This window comes from Typha angustifolia, chromosome 14 (genome assembly GCF_048772165.1).
Source record: "Typha angustifolia cultivar Huaian chromosome 14, ASM4877216v1, whole genome shotgun sequence".
In the NCBI taxonomy this organism is placed as follows: Eukaryota; Viridiplantae; Streptophyta; class Magnoliopsida; order Poales; family Typhaceae; genus Typha; species Typha angustifolia.
Window position 1 is genome coordinate 11449762 of NC_133252.1, and position 18442 is coordinate 11468203.

Consider the following 18442-nt stretch of genomic DNA (forward strand, 5'->3'; position numbering starts at 1 on the left):
ATATTTTTATGTCTAAATTAATCCATCTTAATAATTAGATATCTCCAAGGTTATATATATATATATATAAATATAAGATTTTTGAAGAGTATTTTGAAAAGTACATATGAAGAAAAAACAGTGCTCGGAATTATGACGTATAAAAGAGTACTTGGCCGAATCCTAGTGTATATTGAGTAAAATTATTCATTTTTTAGGTACACCTATCTAGAAATTAAACGAAAATTGTGCATTTTAAATTTTATATAGTGACTATCTGATATGTAAAAAAAACCTTAATACTATTCATCATTTTTTTGGGGGGTATAATAGGGTCATGACATTTCCCATCGATAAAAAGAATATCATTAATCATGAAAATATTCCAATGGGAAAAAAATATATTTAGGCAACTTCATTGAGCATCCCTTTATTTGTTTTTTAATATCTTTAATTCCGTAGGTTATAGTAGAGAAGCAAAACCACTTAAATATGTGGGGAGAGTTTTAGTCAAATTGACTTTGACCCAACCAATTCTTGAATTCTATAGGTAAGCATATCTCCAGTTTAAGACTTGGATTCTAATATAGGAGATAGAGAAGGGTGAGTTTATCCTACAGAGTGCGGCACCACTAACAGGATGTTCGAGCATCATTTATTGAGGATGATGGAGTTGTAAAAATGAGGTGGTTGTTAACTTACAGCAATCAACCGGGTGCTGAGATTGGTTGATTAGAAGCAAATTGATTGAAATATATATGACATGACAAAAGAATTAAGCAATATTGATCACAGGAATTAATAAAGAAAGACAGAATCATACACTAAGGAATACTGTTCTTTCTAATGGAATATTTCACTTCCCTGTGACCAATTATTACATGCTCTTCATCAGTACAATAGATAGCAAATCTTGTGTAATTTCCAAATGTTATTTTGCTTACATTCATGCTCATTAGTTTGAAGCAGTTGGTATTGTTCAGTGAGATAATATAAAGGCAGTCCATATCTCTATAGATGATAGAGAGACCTCGTTACAAGACCCTGATCATATATAAATTGAGACAACAAAAGCATCAAAAGATCATAACCATTAACTCCATAGCCTTACATCTCAACAGGCACACGGTTGTACAAATGCTGTGATGGTAGCCGCGGAATTGCGACAGCCTGCAATGGTGTATGCATGAACGTGACCATCCCGGGGTTCTCCGTCATGTCAACGTCCTCCGCCTTCACCCCCTCGGGCAACTGCCACTTAAAATGGTGCAACAAGTGCCCTAGCATGGATGTCACTAGGTTTATCCCTAGCTGCGCACCGGGACACACGCGCCGCCCTGCCCCGAACGGCAGAACACGGAAGTCGTGGCCTTTGATGTCGATGTCTTCCTCAACGAACCTCTCTGGCCGGAACTCCAAGGGATTCTTCCAGAGCTTCGGATCGCGGGCGATAGCCCAAACATTAACCATGATGTTGGAACCCTTTGGAACATCATAGCCGCCAATCTTGACGTTGGAGCTGGCTTTGTGAGGGAGCATGAGAGGAGTAGGAGGGTGCAGCCGGAGAGACTCCTTGACAACGCATTGTAGGTAAGGGAGGTTAGAAAAGTCGGTTTCGTTCATGACACGGTCCTGGCCGACAACACGATCGAGCTCCTCCTGGACCTTCTCTTGCACCCAGGGGTTTCGGACAAGTTCCGACATGGCCCATTCAACTGTTATGACTGTCGTATCCATTCCGGCAGTGATCATGTCCTGCATGTAGAGGGAGAAAAGTATCAGCATAATAGAAGACAAAGTAGAAACAAAGGCATGGGCAAAGTGTTAAGGGACAATATACATTGTTGATTAATTACCCTAAAATTTAAGGTTTTGCATTAATCTATAATTTGTCATGGTATTAGAACTGGATTTTCAAAATGCTATCAGTCCAAAATTGATGAACCTCCTTGCTTATCTCGATTAACATTATATATTCCCTTACGGAGGGGATGAACATTATATTTCTGTGTCTTGATCCTAATTATGACAAATATGGGATTCAAGGCTTCATATATTTTCTTTAGGTTGCAAGTTCTACCTAGAGGTTGTCACTTAGTGACAATGACTGGGCAGCAGCAAAAAGGCTGCACCTACCTTGCCCTCCTGATACCCGAAGTTGATCGAACTTAACATAAATAAAAACAAGATTGAATTTAACATAAAGAAAAACAAGGCCCCAGTTCCCACTCGGAAGCAGATGGACATTTTTCAACCCCCACCTACCCCATGATAGCAACATGTCACCAACCCAACTAAGATTTAATTTACACAAATGGTTCTTTGCTTACCTGAGCACAAAATATTGACACGAAACAGAACACTATGGTAAGAATCAACAAAAGAGAGAGTTGACTCACCCAAAGAAGTCCAATAATGGTATCCTCACTGAGATCATACTGCTCCTTGAGAGTAAGCAAGGCATCCACAAAATGCTGCTTTGCCCCCTTCTCCTTGCGAGCCTTAGTGTGCTCCTCCATAATCTTTTTGGTCAAGAAATCCCTTCGATTGTTGTGACTTGCATATGCCTCTTCATCAAGTGGGAACATCCACCTTAGCCACCATACAAACTCTGCAAGAGAAAGAGATGCTCCAAACTTTAAGCCATTAGCCACAATGGCCTTGAACTCAACTCCTTGGTCATCTACAATGCCTTCTGAGTTCACAAACCGCTTCCCGAAGGCGAGCCTTGTTATGTTGTTGAAGGCCACACCAGCAAGGTGCTCACGGACGACCAAGCTCTTCCCTACCTTGTCTGAGGAAGAGAAGATTGTAGATCATATTAGTTGTGAGTTTAGGGCCTCAGGCTAGTAGAAATATGTGCTTTATCACCAATGATACTAAATTTTGCATATATAAAGGCAGGTAGCTAATTCGAAAAATATGCTTATGCAAGAAAGAATGATCAGGAAGGTTGTTTTGCGAGCAATAATTTGATGATGCTCATCAACTTTGTAGAACTTAACCTTTTATTTCTTCTTCCTTCATTTTAACTTTTTCTTGAATAATTCAATAAATAATCAATAATCAGGGAAAGAATGTCTATAGATTAGTTGAAACAAACCTCCTATAATTGTTTGCCCATTTAACATTCTAAATGAGATGGTTGAAAACTTAGGTGACTTGACTATTAAACTAACTAAAGGACTTCATTAAAAAGAATCTCTATTTCAAACTATAGGGATTCTTCCATAGACACACACACATATATACATGAAAAAAGAACAAGAGAAGCAAACTGCAAATATGTCAAAAGAAAAAGAGGTTTTGCACAATATGGCTAAAGTACAGATTGCGACCACAGAAAAAAAAGTATGAAGTTGAGGAGATGGTCCCACTCTCTCCTCTCTATGCCAACATAATGACATCACAAAATAATAGACATCTAAGCATCAATTACAACTATTGAATCCCATTAAAATTGATAACTAAAAATGCTATACTATTCACAAAACATCAAAATTCCAATGGTAATCACGTAATTTTGAGGTAAAGAACTTTTCAGCAATGATGTAAGTGATTGACCTTTACCAAAAAAGGTCTTGGTGGAAATTGGATTCTTCAAGTAGGCCTGAATCAACCATTCATGCCAACTTTGCCAACTTTCTGTATCCTTCTAAAACTTTGCTTCTTCTTGGAAGCAAGTTAACATTGGAGTTTAACTAACCAATGTGTCATTATTAAGGTCCAATTGGGGATCGACATGCTCTATAGCATTCAATAGAGGCGCAAAATTTAATAAATCGCAGTAAATCACCATAAAATAACTGTAGCATGACAAAATTATTTCTAGCTTTTAATAAAGACCACATGCTATCTAATTTATGCCCTCTTAAATTTGCTAGCATCATAATATTTATTAGTCAAAAGCCAGTGTACCGCTCCAACAATTTAACAATAACACAGAACTACATGCATCCATGTCACTCAGCCCACCAACCACTCACCACCTACTGAAACCCCACAGTCCCACACACTCCGGATTCTTTGCCAATACAACTAAACTAATCGTTTAAACATTAAGAATTTTTACTACTAAAATGGTACCTTAGATTCAATTCCTCTTGCCTTGTATCAATTCCTCCTTACAGTAATGCAGCCATTTAGATCTTGTAGTCTGATCAGACTATAATTCTAATCTGTCTACAAATTCTGCACAAGTTACAACCTATCTTTTCATTATTCTTAATTAGACCCTTGCTTCCGTTGTTAAGTCGCCCAACTTGGAATGATTCATGTTGTTAGTAATTTTATTCAAAATAAGACATTATTAAAACAAATAATAGGGTGCGATACGAAAAAATAGATCATAGAGAACAAAAAGATTTTGTTTATTCTTTGATATCACCGCAATCTATTTTTTTGGTTTGCAAAGAGGCTAACAAATTGGTGATTTGCAGAAATGATCTGACCCCCAAAAGAAATTAGAGAGAAAAAAAAGAAGATTAGAACTTGTGAAGTGAGCATACCTGGATTACTGCAGGCTCTAAAGATGGACTCCACCATGGCGGTGACCTCATCTTCCCTAACAGGCCTAAGCGCCTCAAGCCTCTTGGGCGAGAAGAGCTCGAGGTTGCAGACCTTCCTCACCTTGACATAGTGGGGCCCGTAGTCGGCCCAGATCAGATCCTTTCCGTCCCGGCTGAACCGAGCGGCGGATCGGCTCCTCGGCCGGTCGGCGAGCTGCTGATCGTGCTCCTTGAGCACCTCCCGGGCCAGATCCGAGGTCGACACCACCACGTTGAGAGTCGTGCCGAACCAGACCGACATAACCGGACCATAGGTCTGCGCCCACTCGGCAAAGCACCTGAACCGGATCGGCTTGATGTCATACAAGTTCCCGACCACCGGCCAGGGGCGCGGACCGGGCGGAAGCCGGTACCGGAGCAGACGATAGAGGAGGGCGCCGATTAGGACGGTAAAGATAGCAATCGGGATCGGAAGGAGAGACGGATCCATGGCGGTAGACTACTACTGAGAAGGATTTGGCTAAGTCCGGAGATGGAGGGGAGATATTTATACGGGCGCCAGTGGTGGTAGGTAAGTAGGTGGAAATATTTTTTTGTGGTATATAAATCAGAAAAAAAATAAATTCGAGTACACTAATGCCGCTTTGTCTATGGTGGTTTTTCCCAAATATAAATGGTTAAAGGGTTATTATTGAAAAACATCACTTATTAGGTCTGGAAGTAAATAAATAAGAAGGGAGTTGGTAAGGCCAGTGAAGCTACTAGTAATATATATTTTCCAGAGTCAAATGTCACAAAGTGTGTGTGTGTGGTTGGCAAAATTGGAGTTTGGTGGGTGGAGGATGATGACTATTTATCTTATTATTGTTATTATTATCATTATTATTATCATTATTATCTAATTTATGGGTTTTTGGTACTGCTTGTGGTAGGTAGTAAGGTATTAATAAATTAATAAGAAGTTTATATAGGTTTGATGACACTTATTAGTATTATTATTATATTTAAAAAAAAGAGAGAGAACAAGTAGGAGAATGAATTCTACGTGGAGGGTGGAGCTAATGGTTTTGGGTGGATCCAGTGGCTGGCGTTTTCCTGTGGGAGGGGAGGAACAAGTACGTGGGTTTGGAACTCTTTGCATGATCTGGGAACTTATAATATAGGAAATAAATTGCATCTTTTTAATTAACATACAAAGAGCTCAGGCAAGTTGTGTGCTAACTCTTTCGTTGGAGTCCTCTCATTTTTAAATTAAAACCGAGATTACTTTAATTTAATTAACTTATTCCGCTTCAGGATTTGGACTGTGATGGATGATAGACTAATAGTAGAAGACCTCTCCAATGTCCCAAATTAGTTTGGATTTAATAGACTCTGGGGTTTTTTTTTTTCCTTAACCTAATTGACTAGTATTAATTCTAGTTATGACTTGGTTTCTTTTCAAGAGAGATCATTAATGTGATTGTAAAATCTATTAAAATTAAGAAACTTTAAGAAAAGTTGGTTGATACCTCCCTTGTGACTAGGAATATTATAGGGTTAATTTTAATTCTAAATAATTATTATAGAGAAAATTACTAGGTGGTTTAGTGTGATGGTTTGGCTTCTCTTGGTTGGATGGTTCTGGGACATAGCGGGGATTAGAGAAGAAGCTCGACAGTATTTTTTAAGTAATAATTTGGCGACGCAATGACTTGAAGCTTAGATAGACCGTAAATAATTGCTAAAGCTTGGTGAGACATGCATGCATTTATATCAAAGAGATATTATTGACTCTTTATCTAATCCAAATCTAGCATTAGGACTCTTTAATAATGTGAAAAATATATCTACTGAACATCGATCCTAATATTTATATTAGTAAAAATCTGAATACAGAGGTGATCTTATTACTTCTAATTTTTTTTTAATCATTCAAGAGCTCGAATGCTAGATATGGACACTATCAAACTGTTCCTCTAAATTAACTATACCGTAGAGTCATCAAACAAATCAAGCCATTAAACTAAAACTATCAAACTACCAAATAATTTTTTCAATAATAATTATTTAAAATTAAAGTGGATCATATTACCTCCTTACCAACCCTCATTGGTTGGTACAAATATATTTTATTGGGTCCCATACAAGAGGACATAAAGAGTAGGTAAGAAGTAGTGAACAGCGAACACCAACACTGAACTGCTCCGTCACGATTACGTGGCGCTGGAAAATACGCAAGGTCCGCACTATTTTCGTGTCTACAAGGAAGACACGTGGAGCAAACAAATCCACGTGGCTCCCAGCGATAAACCACAAAACTTAGATCGCTCGTATTCGACTTAAAATAACTCTATATATATTTGATGGGTTATAGATAATTTAATAAGCTAAGTAAATTAATCTCGTTGAGCTAAATCCAAATCACTCGTCCTTATTACTATTAATCATATATATATATATATATATGATTTTGTTTTTCTTATTATTCATTAAATTGTTATCAGCTCAAATTATGGAGTAGTTTATTATTAGTTCACAAGCTTTTAATCTACAACATCCTAAAATTATTTTTCCAAAGCTTCTATGTTCTTAAATCAATACACATAATTTTTAAGAGACCCTTTAATATTGGGCCGCAAAAGTATATATTGTTTTGGGGGTCATAGTGGGCTATTTTTTGGGCCGGGCTTGGATGGAAATTGATGTGTGTATAAAAGGTGCTCAATTGAGGTTATTATATCTCTCTTCACATTAATATGAGCTTTTGTAAATCTTAAGACATAGTAATGACTACAATAGTAAGTTTAAGAATTATTATAGCACTATAAGAAGACTTATTTTAGAGGATACTAATTCGTATTTTACAAGTGAACGAAAGCTTAATTTTCCCGTGGTCAAAACTAAATTGCAACTATTAAATGAGACGTCTAATTATCTAATAAAAAGATTATTTGATTTTTAAGATGGTGTAGATAATTCGGTCATTTTGTATTTTATTCATAACGAAAAATATTGGCATCAATGAAACACGAGTAATTTTAAATGAAATCAGGTCCAGTTCACAGTGAAATTAATTACTTAGAAGTGAAGTATACACGAAGTAGTTAAGATCGAGCACTGACTATATCCAACTTTCTTTGCACAATTAGTTAATAAGGAATTGAAGTCACTCCTGTCTCCACTCGCCATTCTTTGTTGTAGTTCAAAATGCATGCTTAGTTATTTTTTTAGTCAAAAGCAATCAACAGCTTCATATTCACAAACTAAAGTTTCTTGTAATTGGATTAGATTAATTACTATGTTAGTATATATATATATATATCTCATGGACTCTTTTCCCTCTCACTACTGTCCTCGTCTGCTCCACTTATGCTTAATTCAGTTAGGATCATATATAATCTATAATCCCACTCTCAAAGTAGGTAGCAAAGTAGAACAAAGCCTCTATCAGAAAAGGATAGGACATTGGAGTTAGAATAATATGGCTACTTTTGTGTCACTACCCAAATTAAATTGGTCATACCACAATTGCTTCTCTTTTTCTTTCTGAGAAATTTTAATGTAAAAAAATGTCACACCTTTTCCCTTCTATTTTAATCCCATTTTATTACCTCAAAAACATCTCAATGTTAGTCTACTTAACTGACAATTAGTCTATAAATGAGTGAAATCTATAATATATGAATATCACACCTTTTCCCAATTTTCTTTTATATTTTGAAATATTTTATATTCTATCACTATGTTAAATTTAACTAGGAGTCTTTTTTAGGCTAAAGTGAAATATAAGGGTCTAAGAATAAATACCTTTGTGATATAGTGTTAATGAGAATTAAAGTAAAAAATATGATTGTTTAAAAAACATTTTTTTAATTGTTATGCTACTGTCATCCAAGATGACATCAATGCATCTGTTTAATTTAAGTAATTCTGGGTTCTAGGTCATATCCATTATATTGGTCCGGTCATTAATTTATTCTTTAACATTAGTATTTTGAAGTAGTTATTGGTAATCCAGCATGGTTTAGCAACCAAATATATCTTGTTCTGATATTGTTTAACCATCACTAAGAAATTAAACATAGAAAGTCTCTTGATGTGAGGTGTTTGTTCTACAAATGCATTCTGAGTAGGGAAGCTTTAGGAACAACTTGTATTAATGGTGAAAGCGAAAAAGCCAAGCCAAGCCAATTTGTCCTCTTCTACTGCATGCATGGAAACAAACAATGAAGCACATCCATATTTTTTCAGAGTGCTATTGGATTGATTTCCTTGAGTACTATGTTATTTAATTGTCATATGCTTGGCATGAAAAGGACATTGTCTTTCTCCTCTAGCTAGGCTTCAATTGTGGATTGGCTAGCTTCACAAGTTTCACATCAATCTCTCAATTTTTTTCTTCTAATGGTCATTAAATTAGTCATATTAAACTGCTTACGAGTATAGTCTAAGATTGTTGGTGAAACAGGATTCAACACAAAGTCTGTATTATGTGAAGCTAAATCTTCGTATATGAACATGTTGAATGATGCATTGAAACTTAACTTGAGTTACATTCGAAGTTTCTTATTGGAGTCTATCAAATGAACATCAATGGAACAATAACCTTTTCTGGAACCACTTTTTGATGAATGATAGTCATGAGCATTATTATAATTCTAGCATGCATGAACATTAACTTATGGCAATGAAAAAGAATGTGGGGCCTTGTTCTCCACTTCCAGTTGGAGCAATGTGCTTTAATACTATAATGAAGTGTCTAGGTCCATTCTGTAAGAAAGTGGAATCAAATGAGAAATATTTGGAGTACAAATAATTTAGACATTAAAAATGCTCTGTGAACAACTTTATCTCAAGTTCTTCATTGCACACTGTCGAGAGTAAGCAGGTGGAATGCAAGCAAAATCTCATTTTATCAGTGGACATTACTTATTCTCACTCTAATTTCTCTCTCTCTCTCTCTCTCTTCTTTTTCTACTTGGTAATTAAAAATACTAGGTAACTAGCAACAGTTAGCTTTATGGTGTTCTTCCTGGATCCCATGGGAAGTGGAGCACATGCAATTGGCTCTTTTGCCATCCAACTCAATCCCATCTGCTTCTGTGATAGATATGGCCTGCTCATTATTATTTCCTCCATTTTCCTTCAAGGGTAAGAGCAAAGCCATGGCTTCTTTTTCCTTATTCTCCTTGTACTTCCCCCAAAGGACAGCATAGAGCCCTACTACAATCAAGATCCCTCCAAGAATACTGCACCAAAAAGTACATTAAAATTATTGTAAATTATTAGAATTAGTATATGCCTTGATCGTGATAAAGGTGTTCATGAGCTTACCCTCCTAGATAGATTTGCTCATTAAGGATGAAAGATCCCATGATTGCAACTATGATCATCATCAGAGGACTGAATGCTGAGGCAAAGACTGGCCCTCTCTTCGCCATCACTAGCCCTTGTACATAATATGCTAGACTTGATGTTACTATACCCTGCACAAATAACATTCACCATGATCAAATTGCCATTTATTTTTTTAGGAAGAGAGAGAGAGAGAGAGAGAGAGAGAGAGAGAGAGACTAACAGCATAGGCAGCAGCAAGTAAGTTCATATCAAACCCAATTGTCCAAATGGAGAGCTTGTGCTCCATAATAAAAGTTACTACAATGGCTTGAAGTGTGCCCACAAAGCATACCAACGTTGTGAGAGAGAAATGAGCAGGGTATTGTTTCAGTGTCACTGCCTGCAAGAGCAAAACAACAAGGGTACATACAGTAACCAAAAACTACTCATCAATCAAAGAACTAGCAATCTAGGTAAATCTTTTACATACCTGGAGGATGAAAAGAGAAGCCCAAGCAAGGGTAGCTATGATGACGAAGAGTGAGCCCAAGAACCAATCCTTGTCCATAGACTCCTGCGCGACAGCGTGCTCTTCAGATCCATGAGTGTTCTTGGTCCAGATCATCTTCACAATTGGTCCTTTATAAAGAGTCATCAACATCGCGCCGGCCACCGTCACCACTGTGCCCGCTACTTTTGCTTGGCATCTCACCATCTTGAGGTCTATCTTCTCCATCCTATTTCAAGTTCATGGCACCGATACTATCAGACAGTAAGAATGAAAAGAATAAGAAGTTTGAGTAGCTGGTAAGGTAATTAATCTGGAAGCTACCTGAATATTGCAGCCAGTACAAAAGTCATGGCTGGCAGCATGTTGCTCAATGCACAGGAGAAGGTTGGAGATGTCAACTTTAGACCCAAGTAGTAGAAATTCTGGTCTATAACGGGCCTATAATATATACACACTACCACTAAGTAAAAGGTTCTATATAAAGTTTGAAGACTGTATATATAAAGTTTGAAGACTAACCCTAGGAGAGCTAATACAAATATCTGCCAGAAAACTGAGAAGGTCATCTTAGGCCTCACCTTCCAGTGACTCCTGTCACAATGAGAAAACTATATATTAGCATAGATTGTAAAAGAGAAGAACGGAAAAGGATATTGATATCGTTGATATATACCATTCGAAGGCGAGGGCGAACGGGGCGATGGAGAGGGTGGCGAAGGCGTGGCGGTAGACGACGAGGACGTAGTGGCTCATGCCATGGGTGAGGGAGTACTTGGTGATGATGTTCATCCCAGCGTACCCAAATTGGAGAGAGATCATTGCAACGTAGGGCTTGGATCTCTGGAATATATCACTGTAGCTTCGTCCACTCCCCATGATACAAATATATATATAAATATATATAGACTCTTTGTAAGAGTGAGAGAGAGGTTATATTGAGAGAGGAGAGAGAGATCAAAATGGCCGACTAGAGTCTATATATATATATATGGGAGAGGAGGATGAGGTGGGCCCAAGTACCACGTGGATATCATGTCTTAGAGTGGGATCCACGTCGATGGGTTTCCACGTGTCAGAAAAGTGGTATGGGTCCACTGGTCCTGTGGTGCGCGCTGATTTTGCTGAGTCGCCAGCGGCTGACGTTAGGAATGTAGGGGATCCTGTGTAGCCCAGGATACAGGAATCAACTACTTGGCTGCCGTTGATTGGCTGCCCAAACTGGATATAATGGGTCGATATTAGTAGGCCCAAAACCGGCCCAGTCTAGCGTCTCTCTCTCTCTCTCTCTCTCTCTCTCTCTTATCTGCTTCCCTCTCGGCGAGCTCGCTTCCGTTTTCACAGTGCGCAAAAATTAAATGGAGTTAGCACTATCGCTTCGCATCTCGGTGAGTCCTCATCCGCCTTCGCGCGAGAGAGGAGCGTCCCTTCTCGCTTCTCCTATTCCCTGGTCTCTTATCCTCCTGCGTCGCGAATCGCTTCGCGCTTCGGTTTCTGTGGGCAAATCGAGCCGCGGCTATATTGGGAGGAGTCAGAGGAATCGATTCTCGAGTTTGAGCAATGGAGTGGAAGAAGAAGAGGAGGAGGAGGAAGAAGATTCCTCGGCTTCGTTTCTGGCTCTGAGTGAGAAGCCGGATAGGAATCTCGCTTTGCTCGACGAGTACGAGCTGGAAGAGCTCGAAGTTTCCAGCTGTGCTAACCATCGAAGTGGTCAGTTCCCGTTCTGAGTTTCTTTCTTTATATGTGCTTAAGTTGATCAGATAAGTTGGTTTCTTTTACGTTTTGGTCATAGAATTGGCCCTTAACCATCTGATATCAAGGAAGGGTGAATCGAGAAAAAGAACACCTTTATTGGATATCTACATCAAATCTAATTGGTAAAAAGCCATTGGAGTAGATCATGATATCTTTTCTTCTTTTCTTTTTTGTTGGAGATAACTCTAAGTAGATATCTGCATTTTGTCATCTTGTATAGTTGTGCATTATATGTAACTATCCTTTATTACAACCTTAACTTGTTAAAGTACATTTTCTCTCATTAAGGTTTCACTACTGCCATTGTGTAAGGGAACTAAATAATCAATTTATTTGTGCCATGGAGGTGCAAATTTCTGCATTTTTGTTACCTGCTTTTACTCTTTTATTTGAAAAATGAGGTTGTCCAACTGCAGGATATGTGGCTGTGTTGGGAAAGCCAAATGTCGGGAAGAGCACTCTTTCAAACCAAATGATAGGTCAAAAACTCTCAATCGTGACAGAAAAACCTCAAACGACTCGGCATCGTATTCTTGGTATATGTTCTGGTCCTGAATATCAGGTATTGGTTTTATTAATTGAACTCAGTTTTCTAGAAATGATTTATTAGTCTGACCAAGGAGTCAGTTTAAGATAATAATAAATAATCTTATTATGAATTTGTGAGCTAGAAAGCTTTGCACTTACATGTTGACTCCTGCCTAGTATCAGCATGCTCCATGGCATGGCGAGTAATACGGGAACCAGCTTATGCATTTGCTTATCAGAGTAATGGGTTAGTTTGCAGATGATACTATATGATACACCTGGTGTAATTGAAAAGAAGATGCACAAATTAGATTCCATGATGATGAAGAATGTCCGAAGTGCTACTATTAATGCAGACTGTGCCCTCATTGTTGTTGACGCTTCTAAGTTACCTCAAAAGGTATTCATTCTGATAAAGAATTTTATTTTACTTATTCAAGCACACCATGACCTGCATATTTTCAAGTTTTAGATTGATGATGTGCTTGAAGAAGGCGTGAGTAACCTGAAAAACAAGCTTCCTATACTGTTGATATTGAACAAGAAGGATCTAATAAAGCCAGGGGAAATTGCAAAACGGCTGGAGGTAGCACTTCTAGAAGAATTTCACTGTTGAAGTTGATTATAGAATTCAGTGATTCAGAATTAATGATGCTACTATCTTAGTAAGCCTTATCTTTCATTCTTTTGTGATTAATTTCCTTTTGTAGTGGTATGAGAAATTCACGGATGTTGACGAGGTCATACCTGTAAGTGCAAAATATGGCCATGGAGTAGATGATGTCAAGGAATGGATATTGTCAAAGCTCCCATTTGGTCCTGCTTATTACCCAAAGGTACGCAGATTCCAATTGACAAGATCGTGACAGATGTTCTGGACCCCAAAGAAGACTTTAATGAGGACTGTTTTTCCTCATGAAATAACTCATGGATGTGCTTGACCTAGCTTACAGGCTTGAGTGTATCTGAATTCCTCAGATTCTTGCTGATCTAGAATTTCGCCTTCATGGCTATCCAAGTTTTGTTCTCAAAAGTCAAAAGAATGACAGGTGTCAGGCCTTCTGTTTCATCCATAAGAAATAAGTCAAAAGATATACCTACTTTCTTAATGACTTTAAGTATAAAGAAACAATTTACCTCTTCATGATGTTAACAGTGATCCAAATATTTGAAACGATCTGCATTTTTCTTAGCATAGATCTAGTTCTTGGCATTATTACATAATGGAAGAATGATTTTATTGTCTGGTGGCCAACCACTGCCAATAAGTCCAAACTGCATCCTGTTCCGCAGATATTATTATGCTTGTTCCTTTCTTTTTTGGATAATCATCTAGTAGTTATGTATTACCTAGAAAGTGCACTTCTAAAACCTGTATCATGCATTTTCTTCGTGTTTCAGGACATCACCAGTGAACACCCTGAAAGATTTTTTGTATCTGAAATTGTGAGGGAGAAAATTTTTATGCAGTACAGGAATGAAGTTCCATATGCTTGCCAAGTAAATTTTATTTGCTTCTGTGCATTTGTCTCCTTGGCCTGGTTTCTTTCTTTGTTTTTCTTTGTTTCTCTCCATTTTTGCTTTGTAATGTGGATTCTTGATTTGCTTATCATCTCAATTTTGCAGGTCAATGTCCTGAATTACATTAGCAGGCCTACCTCAAAGGATTTCATTCAAGTTGAAATAGTAGTCGAGAAGGAATCACAGAAGATGATACTCATTGGCAAGGTACCTCAATAAGTTGCTTAAAGGGAATACAAGTATTCCCTGAAATTGCTATAAGCCCTAATTTTTTTCTGATTATGCCCGTGCACTTTCTCTGGTCCTTTATTCCACTTTGAATAATAATGGAGCCTATACATCATTTTGCCCTTTTCTATTATTATATTCTGCTTGAGAAACAGAACTCCTTTTGTCTGGGATTTTTCTTTTCCACTTGCTGCTGATCATTGTAGTAAGTTGGAGAACATGAAGATTTTTAGTACTATCCAGAACATAGTATTAAATAAAGACGTGTTAAAGATGGTCATTTGCAGAACATAGCGAAACTCAGTTTATCTGCATTCATGTCTATTTGTCTTTCGAGTCTATCATATCTTGGAAGCTGTATAGAGAATGTGTCTATATCTTCAAAGCTGTCTAGAAAATGTCGAATTTCTCAGCAAATTTCATTTTTCTCTTCCGTTTCCAAACACATGTTTCATGAATAGTTGTAATTATATTTCTTATCCAATTTATTCCTTGTAAAATCACTAATTTTTCTTAAATGTTTTCATTAAAAACGCAGGAAGGGAAGGCTCTAAAGGTATTGGCAACAGCTGCAAGGCTTGATATTGAGGATTTCCTGCAGAAGAAAGTCTATCTTGAGGTCATAAAAAGAGCAGCTACTTTAGTACTAAGAATTTTATATGGCAATTCTAACCCATTCTCAAGGAAGTTCTGATTGTGCCTCTATGATTTTACAGGTTGAAGTGAAGGTAAAAGAGAACTGGAGGCAAGACGAGGGCCTTTTGAGACACTATGGTTATGGCGGTCAAATTCGAGTTCTGTGAAATAGTTTGCTTACGCACATAATTTGTCTGTTTGATATTCTTGCTCTCATATACAGGGCTGGAAATTTTGTTAACAGAGTAGTATCACCTGTGATTCTTAGTTTCTCTCTGCACACTTGTGCATTCAGCTTCTCAGCATTTTTGGTATTGCACTTGTAGTATGGCCCACACGGTGTTAAACATCTAGGGTTTCTTCCTCTTTCCATCTTCTCCTTTTCTGTACATTGTTATCTTAAGTTTCATACATGAAGATTCAATTTTTAGTGTTAAGTTTCTACTAGTAATTGGAACAGCACTTCTATTTTTGTAAGCCATCTGATATTTATATCACTGCTCATCATTAGTTCGCTTCTCTTGTATCATTCTTACTTACATGGCTGAACTCAGAGTCTCAGACCAATGTCATAAACAAGAGTTAGGTTTTCTGAGAACTAGAATGGGGAATCTCAGTGATACCAACACCGAGATTTGCTCATCTAGCATACAGAGCTTCCAAACGGCATATGAAGAATGTGAGGCACATTATTACATTATCATTCATTATGCTGCATACAAGAGAGAAAGAGGAAAAAAAAATAAAATATGGTTTTGCGTGAAAGACCTGATTCGTTCTGCATTTTGCAAATTCACCCTATCTTGTTATCTCATTATAGAATTACTCAATTGCATTATTTTAGAATAAAGTATCCTTGTTTTTTTCCTTCTCCTCTCTCTTTGAACGGGGAGAGAAAGTTGTGACGTTCATTTCACGCTGCCCGTTCTACCAACTGTTCTAAAATTGATAAGTAATTATCGGACCAAGGAGATTACGATCAATTCAAAACTTAAATAGTCATTAAACATTAACCATTTGACTTAATTAACAGTACGGCGGTGTGTTAGCTCAAAAGATTAACTCTAAGGTGCGATAGTTCAAAACAATAGCTCAGCAAAGCAGATATTTTAAGGCTTAGCATGTTGGATATCTTACAGTTAGAAAGGATTCGTTTGTTTGTACGGTCTACAATTTTTTGAACAATAAAAATAATAAAAATGGAGCAATATTTCAACCGAGGAGTGTGGCATTTATTTACAGCAAGTTGTCATCACATACATTTCACCGCTAATTATTGAGATCCAGTTTATGTCTATCTCTCTTTCCCTCCCTTGGGCGGCAAGAAAGTAACTCTCTTTCCCTCCCTTGGGCGGCAAGAAAGGTTTCTTAATCACGAAGCACACAGCAGCATGTGGCATCTCATCGGTCAAACAACCACGAATATTATTTCGAACTCAATTTTTAAAAAAAACTAGTGGAACTAAGTATATAAACCAAGTCCTCCGCTCTATCTCTTTGTATGCCAACTATTTGTATCCAAACAATAGACCAAAAAACAAACAGAAATGGAGCTTTCTTCTCTCCACTTAGCCTTCTTCCTCTTCTTCCTGCCCCTCTTCATCTACCTCTTCTTCTTCTTCCGCCATGGCCCATCAAAGAAGAAACCATCCGTCCATGGCCTCAAACCCTACCCAATAATCGGCTATCTCCCCTACTTCGTCAAAAACCGGCACCGGTTCCTCGACTGGACTACAGAAGTCATCCTCCAAAGCTCAACTCAAACGATGGTATTCTTATTGAGTTCGAAATTATCTCGCGTTTTAAGATAAATTAGATTGATATATATTTCTTTTCGTGATTATTGAATTCAAATTTGTTGGGCACGTAAAGGTGTTCCGTAGCCTGGGCCAAGTCAGCGGCATCGTCACAGCAAACCCCTCCAACGTCGAGCACATACTGAAATCCAACTTCGACAACTACCCGAAGGGCGAGCGCACCTTCACCATGCTCAAGGACTTCCTCGGCCACGGCATCTTCAACTCCGACGGCGAGGAATGGAGGTCGCAGCGCAAGGCGGCGAGCTTCGAGTTCAACAAGCGGTCTCTCCGTAACTTCATAGTCAACGCCGTCAAGTTCGAGACCGTAAACCGTCTCCTTCCACTGCTCACCAAGGCTCAAGAGGAAAATAACGTCGTTGACATCCAAGACGTACTCGAACGCTTCGCCTTTGATAACATCTGCAAGGTCGCCTTCGACGTCGATCCAGCTTGCTTGTCCGACGACTACCCCAGCAACAAGAACTCGAACTTCATGGAAGATTTCGGAAGAGCTCAGTTTCTCGTCGGAGCTCGATTCTTTGACATTTTAGACGTTGCATGGAGGGTGAAGAAGTTTTTAAATATTGGCTCTGAGAGGCAGATAAAAGAGTCGATTTTGGCCGTTCACAATTTCGCCGTGGATATTATTCGATCAAGAAAGGCGAGATCTTTGGACGACAAAGACCACGACTTGCTCTCGCGCTTCGCGGCGAACGAGGGCTATAGCGAGGAGTTCCTCCGCGACATGGTCATCAACTTCCTCATCGCCGGGCGGGAGACGACCTCGTCGGCGCTGACGTGGTTCTTCTGGATCTTATCGACGCGCCCCGACGTCGAACAGAGGATTGTGCAGGAGATCCAGTCGGTGAGATGCCACAGCGAAGGCGAGACCTTCTCCTACGACGAGCTCCACGAGATGAACTACCTCCACGCGGCAATCACAGAGTCTATGCGGATTTACCCGCCGGTGCCGATCGACACCCAATCCTGCATGCGCGACGACGTCATGCCGGATGGAACCTTCGTGACTAGCGGATCGTTTGTGACATACAGCGCCTACGCCATGGGGAGGTCGGAGAAGATATGGGGAGAGGATTCCAACGAGTACAAGCCGGAGAGGTGGTTGGATAAAGATGGGCATTTTAAGCCAGAAAGTCCGTTCCGGTTCCCGGTGTTCCACGCCGGGCCGAGGATGTGCTTAGGGAAGGAGATGGCGTACATACAGATGAAGTCCATCGTGGCGTCGATAGTCGAGAGGTTTAAGCTTCGCGCTGTGAGGACGGAGGAGAAGGGTGGTAATCCGCCGGAGCATGTGCTCTCGTTTACGCTTAGGATGAGAGGCGGGTTGCCAGTTCTGGTGAGGAAGAGAGAGGAGTAAGACTTAGATGGTTTTCAGCGTCTTTGTTTGTGGGAACTTGTGCATGTTCTTCTTCTCGTTGTTGTTTGGATTTGAATAAATGGAGGTTTGAAGTTCTCTCTATGTATGTGTAGTTGTTTTTGGAAGAGACAATTAAGCAAACACCTGGTGGACGAGGGGCAGGAAAGCACAGAGACCAACCAAACCTATTTTATTGGCAAATACTTCACTATCCTTTTTGAGAATTTTAATTCTACTCTGTTCTTTGAGTCCCTCTGTTTTGCATCTTCAGATTTGCAATAAT

At 38.7% G+C, this 18442-nt stretch overlaps 4 protein-coding genes across 4 annotated transcripts; 2 read left to right on the plus strand and 2 right to left on the minus strand.

The window, feature by feature from the left end:
- Positions 1-799: 799 nt before the first annotated feature.
- Positions 800-5010, minus strand: LOC140775956 (p-coumarate 3-hydroxylase). Its single transcript, XM_073119463.1, has 3 exons — positions 4488-5010; positions 2379-2773; positions 800-1734 (listed from the first exon to the last, which is right to left on the minus strand). Exons 1-3 carry the CDS (start codon positions 4975-4977, stop codon positions 1087-1089), a joined length of 1533 nt encoding a protein of 510 aa, XP_072975564.1. The 5' UTR covers positions 4978-5010; the 3' UTR covers positions 800-1086.
- A 4240-nt stretch (positions 5011-9250) lies between these two features.
- On the minus strand, positions 9251-11262 carry LOC140776267 (WAT1-related protein At5g07050-like). The gene is made up of 7 exons (XM_073119913.1): positions 10991-11262; positions 10837-10908; positions 10639-10755; positions 10297-10543; positions 10048-10206; positions 9804-9955; positions 9251-9718 (listed from the first exon to the last, which is right to left on the minus strand). Exons 1-7 carry the CDS (start codon positions 11191-11193, stop codon positions 9472-9474), a joined length of 1197 nt encoding a protein of 398 aa, XP_072976014.1. The 5' UTR covers positions 11194-11262; the 3' UTR covers positions 9251-9471.
- Positions 11263-11586: 324 nt separating this feature from the next.
- Positions 11587-15419, plus strand: LOC140776824 (GTPase ERA-like, chloroplastic). Its single transcript, XM_073120703.1, has 9 exons — positions 11587-12024; positions 12486-12631; positions 12857-12997; positions 13070-13183; positions 13308-13433; positions 13999-14097; positions 14224-14325; positions 14885-14965; positions 15063-15419. The coding sequence occupies exons 1-9, from the start codon at positions 11673-11675 to the stop codon at positions 15147-15149; spliced, it is 1248 nt and encodes a 415-aa protein (XP_072976804.1). The 5' UTR covers positions 11587-11672; the 3' UTR covers positions 15150-15419.
- Positions 15420-16474: 1055 nt separating this feature from the next.
- Positions 16475-18407, plus strand: LOC140775844 (cytochrome P450 CYP94D108-like). Its single transcript, XM_073119303.1, has 2 exons — positions 16475-16751; positions 16855-18407. Exons 1-2 carry the CDS (start codon positions 16530-16532, stop codon positions 18157-18159), a joined length of 1527 nt encoding a protein of 508 aa, XP_072975404.1. The 5' UTR covers positions 16475-16529; the 3' UTR covers positions 18160-18407.
- Positions 18408-18442: the final 35 nt, after the last annotated feature.

Excerpts from the sequence above, each read along its gene's own strand:
- LOC140775844 (XM_073119303.1), top strand. The coding sequence starts at position 16,530 with ATGGAGCTTTCTTCTCTCCACTTAGCCTTCTTCCTCTTCTTCCTGCCC. Across the intron at positions 16,752-16,854 it reads AAAGCTCAACTCAAACGATG|GTGTTCCGTAGCCTGGGCCA; the intron begins GTATTCTTATTG and ends GGGCACGTAAAG.
- LOC140775956 (XM_073119463.1), bottom strand. The coding sequence starts at position 4,977 with ATGGATCCGTCTCTCCTTCCGATCCCGATTGCTATCTTTACCGTCCTA. Across the intron at positions 2,774-4,487 it reads TAGAGCCTGCAGTAATCCAG|ACAAGGTAGGGAAGAGCTTG; the intron begins GTATGCTCACTT and ends TCTCTTCCTCAG. Across the intron at positions 1,735-2,378 it reads CCATTATTGGACTTCTTTGG|GACATGATCACTGCCGGAAT; the intron begins GTGAGTCAACTC and ends CTCTACATGCAG.
- LOC140776267 (XM_073119913.1), bottom strand. The coding sequence starts at position 11,193 with ATGGGGAGTGGACGAAGCTACAGTGATATATTCCAGAGATCCAAGCCC. Across the intron at positions 10,909-10,990 it reads TTCGCCCTCGCCTTCGAATG|GAGTCACTGGAAGGTGAGGC; the intron begins GTATATATCAAC and ends TCATTGTGACAG. Across the intron at positions 9,719-9,803 it reads GAGCAAATCTATCTAGGAGG|TATTCTTGGAGGGATCTTGA; the intron begins GTAAGCTCATGA and ends TTTTTGGTGCAG.
- LOC140776824 (XM_073120703.1), top strand. The coding sequence starts at position 11,673 with ATGGAGTTAGCACTATCGCTTCGCATCTCGGTGAGTCCTCATCCGCCT. Across the intron at positions 12,025-12,485 it reads CTGTGCTAACCATCGAAGTG|GATATGTGGCTGTGTTGGGA; the intron begins GTCAGTTCCCGT and ends GTCCAACTGCAG. Across the intron at positions 14,966-15,062 it reads AGAAGAAAGTCTATCTTGAG|GTTGAAGTGAAGGTAAAAGA; the intron begins GTCATAAAAAGA and ends ATGATTTTACAG.